Source organism: Salvelinus namaycush, chromosome 7 (assembly GCF_016432855.1).
Source record: "Salvelinus namaycush isolate Seneca chromosome 7, SaNama_1.0, whole genome shotgun sequence".
In the NCBI taxonomy this organism is placed as follows: Eukaryota; Metazoa; Chordata; class Actinopteri; order Salmoniformes; family Salmonidae; genus Salvelinus; species Salvelinus namaycush.
The window spans coordinates 48,285,406-48,297,473 of record NC_052313.1 but is presented as its reverse complement, the minus strand read 5'-3'; the positions used below and the strand labels follow the sequence as shown (position 1 = coordinate 48,297,473).

The 12,068-nt window shown below is 40.6% G+C and overlaps 1 protein-coding gene across 1 annotated transcript in view; it reads right to left on the bottom strand.

Annotated features, from left to right (window-relative positions):
• LOC120051329 (radixin-like) overlaps positions 1–10,639 on the bottom strand; it is a 36,466-nt gene extending 25,827 nt beyond the window's left edge. Inside the window, exons 1-2 of the mRNA XM_038998147.1 lie at positions 10,420–10,639; positions 6,474–6,563 (exon numbers count right to left, since the gene is read on the bottom strand). Of these exons, the coding sequence (XP_038854075.1) occupies positions 6,474–6,485 (12 nt within the window). The 5' untranslated portion in view covers positions 6,486–6,563; positions 10,420–10,639. The remainder of the gene's footprint in view (positions 1–6,473; positions 6,564–10,419) is intronic.
• Between the last annotated feature and the right edge of the window lie 1,429 nt (positions 10,640–12,068).

Here is a 12,068-nt window from a genome sequence, read left to right as displayed (position 1 = left end):
TGCATTTTGAACGCACAATCCATCCCCTCCCTGTTTTTCAACTGGTTGTTCAGTACAGCACCGTTTCAGTTCAATTAAACATTACATTTTTGTACTCAACGCAGCCCTGGACTGTGCAGAGATGGGCAGGCTAGAACGTTAACTAGGACCCAGTCAGTTTGTTTGGACTTCAACAGGCAGGAGTGAGGATAGTGGATGCTGCTCCAACTTTGTGTTGTTGGTTTATCTATGTGATATGGCAGAGCTCACCAAGGCCCTCAGAGCTCACTATGGCCTTGCAGGGCTTTCACTAGCAGACAGAAATAGAGCGGAAAACAAAGCTAGCCATCCGCCACTTACAGCCCCTCACCCTACTTCTCCCCTTACCCTTCTTCCACAGGATGTTGACACAGCCCATTTATATGGGCCCAATTCACACTCAAGCCCTTCTGCAGCAAACAAGGTAGAGAAAACAGGCACGTCCCTGCAGGGGCCCCTTCCTGTGGAGTCTTTCGGGTCAAACACCCCGCCAAGCTCACGGAAGGGGGGGGGGGGGGGGGGGGGGGGTGTTGGTCAGAGTGTGGCAGTTCTTATGTCCAATGAATAATGCAGGTTTTTCAGTATAGGCTACCCCAACCCCCCTGACCTCACACTGTTACACCTACCCCAGAGGTGGGCTACCAGCACAGCAAAACACAGGCCTGACCTGGGGTACAAAACAAGCACGTGGCCTCTCAGCTCTACTTAGCAGCCTGCCATTCTGAGTTATGAGCCATTTGACTTCCCAAAGCCATTTTGAACATATTAAAATGTTTCATCCTCAGAGCAATTTTAAAAACAGGTTAACTAACCCCGTCATGAAATGTAGCTGGGTTAACCTAGAGTCTAAGACCCGTCTAAGCTGGGGGAGGGGTTCTAAGCTAACATATGGAATTGTTTTAAGATGGTCAAACCAATAATTACTTAGATATTTGATTTTGAATTTTAAGACCCCTTAAGGTATCCAAAAAAATACAAGCTCTGTCAGGTTGGATGGGGAGCGTAGCTGCACAGCTATTTTCAAGTCCGGGCTCTGGCTGGGCCACTCAAGGACATTCATAGACTTGAACAGAAAAAACTCCTGCGTTGTCTTGGCTGTGTGCTTAGGGTTGTTGTACTGTTGGAAGTTGAACCTTTGCCCCAGTCCGAGGTCCTGAGCACTCTGGAGCAGGTTTTCATCAAGGATCTCTGTACTTTGATCCATTCATCTTTCCTGTGATCCAGACTAGTCTCCCAGTCCCTGCCGCTGAAAAACATCCCCACAGCATGCCTCTGCCACCACGTTTCATCATAGGAATGGTGCCAGGTTTCCTCCAGATGTGACACTTGGCATTCAGGCCAAAGATTTCAATCTTGGTTTCATCAGACCAGAGAATCTTGTTCCTTTAGGTGCCTTTTGGCAAATTCCAAGCAGGCTGTCATGTGTCTTTTACTGAGGAGTGGCTTCTGTCTGGCCACTACCATAAGGCAAGATTGGTGGAGTGCTGCAGAGCTGGTTGACCTTCTGGAAGGTTCTCCCATCTCCACAGAGGAACTCTGGAGCTCTGTCAGAGTGACCATAAGGTTCTTGGTCACCTCCCTGACCAAGGCCCTTCTCCCCCAAATGCTCAGTTTGGCAGGGCGGCCAGCTCTAGGAAGACTTGGTGGTTCCAAACTTCTTCCATTTAACAATGAGGCCTTGGGGACCTTCAATGCTGCAGAAATGTTTTGGTACCCGTCCCCAGATCTGTGCCTCGACACAATCCTATCTCGGAGCTTTACGAACAATTCCTTCGACCTCACGGCTCGGTTTTTGCTGACATGCACCGCCAACTGTGGGATCTTATATAGACAGGTGTGCGCCTTTCCAAATCATGTCCAATAAAATAGAATTTTCCACAGGTGGACTCCAATCATGTTGTAGAAACATCTGAAGGATGATCAATTGAAACAGGATTAACTTGATTTCAATTTCAAGTCATAGCAAAGAATCCGAATACGTATGTAAATTACCGTAGTTTTTATTTTTAATTAATTTGATAACATTTCTAGAAACCCGTTTTCACTTTTTCATTATGGGGTATTGTGTGTAGATTGCTGAGAATGTTTTTTAGAATAATGCTATAATGTAAGAAAATTTCAAAAAGGTCAAGGGGTCTGAATACTTTCCAAATGCACTGTATGTTAATTAGATTGCCGTGGGGGCATGGAAATTGTAGGCTAAGGATTAATGGATAAATGAAATGTATGGATATTCCAGATCAGAATTCAGCCACCCTGAATTCCCCTTGGTGGTTTTTAAGAGCCTTTGAGTGGCCCCTGGGTGGCTGACAAACTCTGGGGGACATACTATTCTCTAGTGCCTTTGACAGTGACATTGTCCTTATAGAAAAGGATGCCTGGCCTGTTCCTGCTGTGTTGGTGCGGTGTGCTGTGTTGGGACTAGAGGTCGACCGATTAATCGGAATGGCCGATTAATTAGGGCCGATTTCAAGTTTTCATAACAATCGAAAATCGCTATTTTTGGGCGCCGATTTTCCGAATACATTTTTTTACACCTTTATTTAATCTTTATTTAACTAGGCAAGTCAGTTAAGAACACATTCCTATTTTCAATGACAGCCTAGGAACGTTCTGCCTTGTTCAGGGGCAGAACGACAGACTTTTAACCTTGTCAGCTCGGGGGATCCAATCTTGCAACCTTACAGTTAACCTCTTGAGAATATAGGGGGTGCTGTTTCGACTTAGTGAAAATTGGTCTCCAAATTAAACTGCCTCGTACTCAATTCTTGCTCGTACAATATGCATATTATTATTACAATTGGATAGAAAACAATCTCTAGTTTCTAAAACAGTTTGAATTATGTCTGTGGGTGAACCAGAACTCTTTCTGCAGCGAAATCCATGACAGGAACTGCGAAGGTCTGAAAATTAGGCTCTGTTCTCAGATCAGTTTAAAGCTCTGTATGTATCCTATGGGTCGACATGAACTGCACCCGCCTTCCCCTGGATGTCAGTAACCAATGAGAAGTGGAATGGACTTTCTACGTAGCTCTCAGAGTTTATAAAAGGCCAAGGAACGAGGGGACCTCTCTTTTCAACGCTCGCCATTACGCAAAGCAAGACCTCAGGATGGCGTTTTGAAATGCTCAGTTATCGACCTTAGATATATCCGTCTGTAATTTAATTCGATATAGGTGTTAGAAACATCATAACGAAGTTATTTTAAACCGAGTTATATCAGTTTATGCGAGTATATTGCTATTTTCGGAATTTCCTTAGTATTGAGTTTGAGGATTTGGGCATGCTGTGGCCGCATAGCTATTGGTAGCTGCTAATTCCGAAGTTGAACACGACATTTTACAACCAAGCAACAATTCTTTTGGACAAAGGACCACTTGGCCAAGATTCTGATGGAAGCTCGTCCAAAAGTAAGAGCTATTTATGATGTTATTCCGTATTTATGTGGAAAAATGTAAACGGATTTGTCCGCCATTATTGCGGCACTAGTCTGGCTGTAACGCACACTGTATGTCTAGTAACGTTAATTTTAAAAATCTAACTCAGCGGTTGCATTAATAACTAATGCATCTTTCATTTCATGTCCAACCTGTATTTTTTAGTCAAGTTTACGATTATTTATACATTAGATTAGGTGCCTTTCCAAGATGGCGCCGGCCAGAATGCATGCCCTGTTGCCACTGATCACATTGTATAACCACGAATTGTGCTGCTAAATATGCACATTTTCGGAAAAAAACTGTATGGATTGTGTAATATGATGTTACAGGACTGTCATCTGAAGAATTCTGAGAAGGTTAGTGAAAAATTAATTTATTTTGGTGGTGAATACGTTATCGCTGTGTTTGGCTGGAATCAATGCTGTTGTCTGGTTTGCTATTGTGGTAAGCTAATATAACGATATATTGTGTTTTCGCTGTAAAACACTTAGAACATCTGAAATATTGTCTGGATTCACAAGATCTGTGTCTTTCAATTGCTGTAGGCTGTGTATTTTTAAGAAATGTTTTATGATGAGTAATTAGCTAATACACGTTTCTCTCTGTAGTTATTCTAGTCGAGTTGTGATGGTGGGTGCAATTGTAAACTATGATTTATACCTGAAATATGCACATTTTTCTAACAAAACCTATGCTATACAATAAATATGTTATCAGACTGTCATCTGATGAAGTTTTTTCTTGGTTAGTGGCTATCAATATCTTTATTTTGTCGAATTGGTGATAGCTACTGGTGGAGAGAAAAAATGGTGGACTAAGAAAAATGGTGTCTTTTGCTAACGTGGTTAGCTAATAGATTTACATATTGTGTCTTCCCTGTAAAACATTTTAAAAATCAGAAATGATTGCTGGATTCACAAGAAGTGTATCTTTCATCTGGTGTCTTGGACTTGTGATTTAATGATATTTAGATGCTAGTATTTACTTGTGACGCTATGCTAGGCTATGCTAGTCAGCTTTTTTACTGGTGGGGGGTGCTCCCGGATCCGGGTTTGGGAGGAACTAGAAGTTAACTAGTCCAATGCTCTAACACCTGATTACATTGCACTCCACGAGGAGCCTGCCTGTTACGCGAATGCAGTAAGCTAAGGTAAGTTGCTAGCTAGCATTAAACTTACCTTACAAAAAACAATCAATGACTGTCATTGCTCCAATGTGTACTTAACCATAAACATCAATGCCTTTCTTAAAATCAATACACAAGTATATATTTTTAAACCTGCATATTTAGCTAAAAGAAATCCAGGTTAGCAGGCAATATTAACCAGGTGAAATTGTGTCATTTCTCTTGCGTTCATTGCACGCAGAGTCAGGGTATATGCAACAGTTTGGGCCGCCTGGCTCTTTGCGAACTAATTTGCCAGAATTTTACGTAATTATGACATAACATTGAAGGTTGTGCAATGTAACAGGAATATTTAGACTCATGGATGCCACCCGTTAGATAAAATACGGAACGGAATAAACGTTTTGTTTTTGAGGTGATAGTTTCCGGATTAGTCAAAGGTATATGGTTTAGAGAGAAATAGTCGACGCGTTATAATTCCTGTAATAACTTGCGGCTGAACTTGAAAGGGGTTCCTTCGTTATTTTACCGTTCATGTCTTCCATAGAGAATGTCTTGATCTACTTCAAATAAGGTCTGTGTTTCGCGGAGGAGCAGACTGACAGGGAACCATGCAGACAAGCTCTGCTTTCTGCACTACAACCTAAAACTTCTTAACTGGGAATATTGAAGACCCATGAAAGCTGGTGGTTCGTTTTAACATATGTTCTCATGTTATTTGAGACTAAATTGATTTTATTTATGTATTATATTAAGTTAAAAATAAAAGTGTTCATTGTTCATTCAGTATTGTTGCAATTGTCATTATTACAAAAATGTGTGTGTGTGTATGATATATATATATAAATAAATAAATAAATAAATAAATAAATAATCGGCCGATTAATCGGTATCGGCTTTTTTTGTCCTCCAATAATCGGTATCGGCGTTGAAAAATCATAATCGGTCGACCTCTAGTTGGGACGGTGCGCTGATGATTCAGGAGACAGAGTCAGAGGATGACGACATCATCAGTGCATGTCTGCGCCTCTCTCCACTGCCATTCCCCCACCACCCCAGATTCCCAATATATCCACAAGGAGAGAGGAGTGTGTATAGCCAACTGCCATCTTAATAATTTGACAAGAGCCAAAACCAGCCCTCCTTAACTCCAGTCTCAGGCAAGAACAGTTCCCCTACCAGGGCTTCCAAAAGGCTCTCTCCCCTACAAAGTTTTCCTCCAGGGACCGTAAACCAAACCCGTTATCATAACTAAGCATACAATCAAAGTAGGAGTTGTGCAACAGAACCACATGACTCATCCTCTAACTCCATGTCCCGACCTGCTTCTTAAGACATGAACAGAGAAACTAGGAGAAACAGTGAGAATGTTCCGTGGATATCTGACACCATGCACTGCATTGAACGGTTTGTTTTGGCGTCTCTTGTACAGCAGAGGGCCCTGGTATTCTTGCTGTCCAATTAGCTGGAAACAATAGCAGCAGTGTTGCAGAGCCTCTGGCCCTGTGTCTGTGCCTGAGATGGGCTGAGAGCCTGGGAGGCAGACATACACACAGGCCTACACTACATCACACCATGGGTCTTGGAAGGGAACCATCAAGGGCAAGGGTGACAGAGGGTGGGAGGTACAAGCACATACACACTTCCCGTACACTCAAGACACTAGTCTTACCCAGAGCATCTTAGACAGTCAATAGTCAGGTCAGTGCATGTGGCCCAAGTAGGAAGTCAACCCACATCCCTTGTGTTGCCAGCAGTACAAACTAAGCTCCCATCGACTAGACAGGAAGCAGTCTGACCAATGAAGACCACAGATGGTTTAGAATTGGTTATCTTGTCCTTTCCACTGCATTATAATTCAGTTCATAGTTCAGTTTCTGAGGTCTTACCGGTTTCGGCATGTTTGTCTCCTCTCCTCTCTTCACCCGGCAGCTGAGAAGACAACTCACAGGACGGATAGCTTCCTTGTTTCACAGGACCTGGGAGACAGAGAAGATCAGTTCAGTTATGGGGACATTGTAGCAGATCTAATGCAGGTAGAACATCTGATGCAACGCATGGATGAGACAGAAAAACCAGGGCAAAGGGGAACGGATGAAAGAGAGGAAAGGGAGTTTAGGACAGTGGGTAGAGAGAGGCTGACGATGATATTGTCACTGTGGTGTCAGGGTCACCACAGGACAGAAATAAATAAATAAGTACAATAATTTGTCAAATATGAAACCATATTTTTCTTTCATGCGCAAATCATTTTGGGATTCCCTCCGGATATCATACATGATATGGCCAGATATTGAGTCATTAGATATCCTGAGATAGGCCTATGTGGACATCTTATTTTCTCTATATGTTGACAAATACTGACAGTAGGCCTGCATAGTATATTTTCTCAGCACAAGCAATGCATATGCTGAGGTTCATAATCAGTATTCTGATATGCTAAATAAGGACAATTTCTAATGCTTATTTGAATTTTGAGGACATGTTCAATAATTTTACAAATATTAAATCCATATAATTCTTTGACACTTTGTGAACTTTTTGTATTCCATCTACATAAAGGCACACACAAAACCGCAAGCTAAAAGCACTGTAACTGGTAGCCTAGCAACAAGAAAAACCCTTTTTCTGAAAAGGAGAGTCTGATGTCATTTTTTAGATTGCAAACGGTGTGTGGTCTAACTGACAACTGGAGAAACAAAGAAATAAGAAAATGTTCCGAAAATACCTCAAATAAGTTCAAGCTAAAGTGAGTATCTAATTTGAGATGTTTTATTTATCTTAGTAACTAGAACCAAGAAAGCTAGCTAATTAGGGGGAGCGTAAAAGCTAACTGGTAGCCTAGCTAGCTAACAAATAACATTTCTTTCCCTTCAGGGAATACGTTTGGGTGTATTTTGTATTACTGGTTAATATAAGATAGCTAACCAGCAACTTGGCTAGCTAGTTTGTACCAGTTCGCTTTCTCGTCATGAATGAAGCAGGTACGTAGCTACCTTGTTGGATGGTTATGCGAAATGACAGTATTTTCTTGCAATATCGACACTATTTTGATGAATGATTTATGCATTGACAGTTTGGAGTGGATCACAGACCAACACTACCACCACGTAGGGTCTGGACTGCCAGGGACCGCCGCTGACGACCCAATCTGCACCCATCGCATCCATCGTCCTTAACAAACAGGGCTGGCAGGGGGATTGAGTGCAACTTTTATTTTCTGTTAATTAAATCAAATCCATTTTTAGCAAAGATTGGCCTACGTTTGTATCTTTACAGAAAACAGGTGTTCTGATTGGAGCTCTGGATTTGCTATGCTGCATTTTTTTAAACAGAAATAGCAGATTTTTTTGTATTTGGATTAAATCTGACATTTGCTTTTCCATGCCTTGTAGCCTACTACTGAATATGGTGCTGTATGCTCAGATATGTCCCCTTCATGTGAAGAAGCACGATGATTTTCAGTGCCTGAACAGGTCAAATCATTTGGATGCTGGACATTGATCATGAGTCTGATATAGTCCATTTTCAATCAGACATATGAGGATGAATATTACATATCATGTAAGGATATCTATTGAAATGAATCATTTGGGGATAAGTACGGATCCATAAATCATCAGGTAATGACTACAGATATGATACATTTCTGAAAGTATGTTGATTAGTTCATGCCTAAGCATAAAGGCTTAGATATGTCAGCATGTTGACACATACCCTTTCCTGAGTTAAAATGTTCCACGAATGTGTAAGCGGGCGCACGCGCATCAGGGGCATGTCTTGAAGGGATCTCACCCCTGATATCTCCCTGGACTCATACAGTAGTAAGGAGATTTCTGAGGTCTGGATTGGATGCCTGTAGAAACTGTCCCATTAGGGAGAATATCCTATCTCAATATATTAAATGAAGGACATGCGTTTCTGGAGCATGTCTACTCCTTATATCAAATGAAATGTCAAATATACAGATATATACAGATAAAGACACCCCTTGATATTTACCCTTTTTGCCCAGTGCTGCTTTTCAACTAACACCAGTGTTAAGGCTTCTGCATGCATTCCATCCAAAACAGTTCTTGCATATATTATGACAACATTTTGTGACGTTGTTTGTTTTGGCACGTTTTTTTTCGGTTGTTCATGCACACAAACATTTTTCGAGACAAGCCGAAATAGGCAGCCGAAGTCGAGGCCCCTTCGTAGGTGATTGGTCAACAGTAGGGATTATTCAATTAAGTGTTTGTTGCCATTCAACAAGACGCAACTTGTTTTCATGCAAATGTTTTCACTTGAGAAATACTGCACCAAACATCCTTGGAAAAAAGTCAAAACGAATTACAGATTAATTGAGTTATTTTAGATGAATTCTAACTATTTTGAGGAAGCGCATATTGGCTACAGCATCTCAAGACACACAAACAGTACTATTGCCGCTTTTTTCTAGAAAAGGTCTTGTAAGGGACTATGCGAGCACACTCGTTCAGTTCAACCAGCTGAGTTCGGGTAGGCGCCAGTCGAACTGAAGCATGAAGTGATGACGCCTTTACACTTAGTGTATACTGATGTTATACTGGGAAATTGAGTTTTCATAGCTAGGGCTGACAATGAGGACTTGTGATGAGCAGAATCAACAACCTCTGCATAATCTATACAGTTGCTTTGTGAAAAGGTGTTCAAGTTCACAGTTAGCCACTGTGATGTAAACGACAGCTTTGGCCCCATGTGAGAGCAGGTCAGCTGGAGCTATGGCCCACTGAGACAGGGGCACTGGCCGTGTAGATGTAAACAGAAAAGCCTGAGCCTTTTGGGTAATGGAGGGATAAAATGGAGAGAAGTTAAATCTGCTTTATGTTTGGTTTGCTTGCCAATGACACTAACAATAACGAATATCGCGATACTGGTATCGTCCCGGCCCTATCAGACTGTCAGTGATAAGTCCCGGCCCTATCAGACTGTCAGTGATAAGTTGTAACATTGTTTGCACCTCTGATGCAGTGCATTGAGTCATGGGCAAACACTCCCAATATTTGGTTCATTACCATTAATGACCCTCAACATGTTTCAGGTAGATGGTAAATTGAGTTAAGTTTAGTAAGATAGACTTATGTACAGTTGGTGATTATTTTGTGGGAAAAATATGGTCATGCGTAAAAAACGTTGGGTAGGACCGGTGTTTATGGCACTGGGGTAACGTTACTTATGTATTGGCGCCTGTAGAAAGTAACGGAATTATTTGTAGGCTAGACTGTAATTTATAGACCGTGATCGTGTCGAGCAGTATTGTTACAATCATTGCAACACTGGTTACATTGTAACACTGGTTACACTAGTCACCGGCCCGCCTCCCTTTGCAATAGATGACAACCTTCGAAACGCGCCAATGCTACATTGTAACAAGTTAACCCAACTAATGAAACGAAATTATACTTGCTAATAATGATACACTATGGCTAAGGAAAACTGAAATTATATTATAGGCTACGTTTCGGGTCTAATAACACGAGGCAGTTCATGTCACACTAACAAAAACGTTTTTGCAAACAAGATAAGTTTAGTCAAGTGAAATCTTCGCGAGACAGATGTGAACGCGTGTCCGATAGCCTAATATTGTGCTTTCATCTAAGTGAAAATTCTTACTGCGTAAATAATAAAAGTAGCTGATCTTCCAAAAAACGTTTTTCAGAGATAAAGACAGTTTTAATTCTCTCACATGTATCAGTAATAGTTTGAAATGAAGGCCTGCCTTAGCCAACTTTTACACCACGCAGAGTACACAAAAATCGCCCCTTTTTCCTCAGCTTGCAGAAGCTCTTCTAAAGAGACAGACAAACTCACCTCTGATGAAGGACTACAGCTTCAAAGACCGACAAAATCCTGAGTATTCAATGCTTTCAGGTTATCCACGCTGTAAACTAAACGACTATATTTCATGTACTCTTGTCACCTCCAATTTTCTCGTGAAGCCTGTTAGAACGGACATGAGTGAGAAAACCGTGCAATTGAGATCCACCATAAGGCGATTTGTGAAGGCATTCAATATGGCCGTCGGACTAGTCGAGGCCAAGCGTGGTTGATTTAATATGTGCGGGGTACGCGCTCTGCTCTGCAGCAGCGATGAGAACTCCCCCAACTTTAAAATATAGTATTCTAACAGTGTCAGTGGGTGTACACTATACAGTCATAGTTGTGTATACACTCATTTGTGTGTACACACACAATATATATCATACTAAATGGAGGGAGAAAATCAACATACCAAATCCTACGAATTGTCCTGAAGCCAGGTGGCACACACACACCTTGATATGAGAAAGACATGTCTTTCTATCTCCCTTTATTCCATTTTCTTTCCTTTCACCTGTGGATCGAATATAGTCTATGAAGTATGAATGATAAATAGAACAATAACAAGGGGAAAGTCAGTGCACGAAGGGAAACAGTATCTATATTAGTTATATTACATCATAAAGAACATCAGTTTTGTCTCACAAATAAGGACTATGTCTGCTATGATGTCTGTGAATACTTTTCGCATACCTGCTTTGTAAAACTCGGAACCATTTAACATGAAGTTCTTGTCTTTGCAGAGTATCACACAAACAGTGGTGGAAAAAGTACCCAATCATCATACTTGAGAAAATTACTCAAGTAAAAGTAAAAGTCACCCAGAAAAACTATACTTGAGTAAAAGCCTAAAACTATTTGGTTTAAAATATACTTATTTATCAAAAGTAAATGTAATTACTAAAATATACTTAAGAATCAAAAGCAAAAGTTAAAATCATTTTAAAGTCCTTATATTAAGCAAACCAGACGGCACCATTAAATTTTTTTATCGGAAAGCCAGAGGCAGGCACACTCCAACATTCAGACATCATTTACAAACGAAGCATGTGTGTTTAGTGAGTCCGCCAGATCAGAGGTAGTATGGATGACCAGGGATTTATTGGTTTATACGTGCGTGAATTGGACCATTTTCCTGTCCTGCTTAGCATTCAAAATGTAACGAATACTTTTGGGTGTCAAGGAAAATGTATGGAGTAAAAAGTACAATATTTTCAATAAAAAAGTACAATAAAGTACAATATAAAGAAGTTAAGGAATGTAGTGAAGTAAAATTAAATGTAGTCAAAGATATAAATAGTAAAGTAAAGTACAGATACCCCAAAAATCTACTTAAGTAGTACTTTAAAGTATTTTTACTTAAGTACTTTACACCACTGCACACAAATAACTCTCCCTCATTTAATAATCGTCCAAGGCAATGCAATGAATTCAAACATGAGAGTTACACATTATGGACCAATTTCTAATACTTATAATGTTCAGCTCTGTGAAGCTTTTTTTGTTTAAGTTTCATCAGTTGGTTTTGTTAGGCTATATTTGCTGTGAGTCTAAATGGCCAGCCTCTTGAAAAAGTTACTAATTCCATGTTGCATTCCCTGCCATCCTGAGCCTTCTTTACTAACACATAACTTTGTATA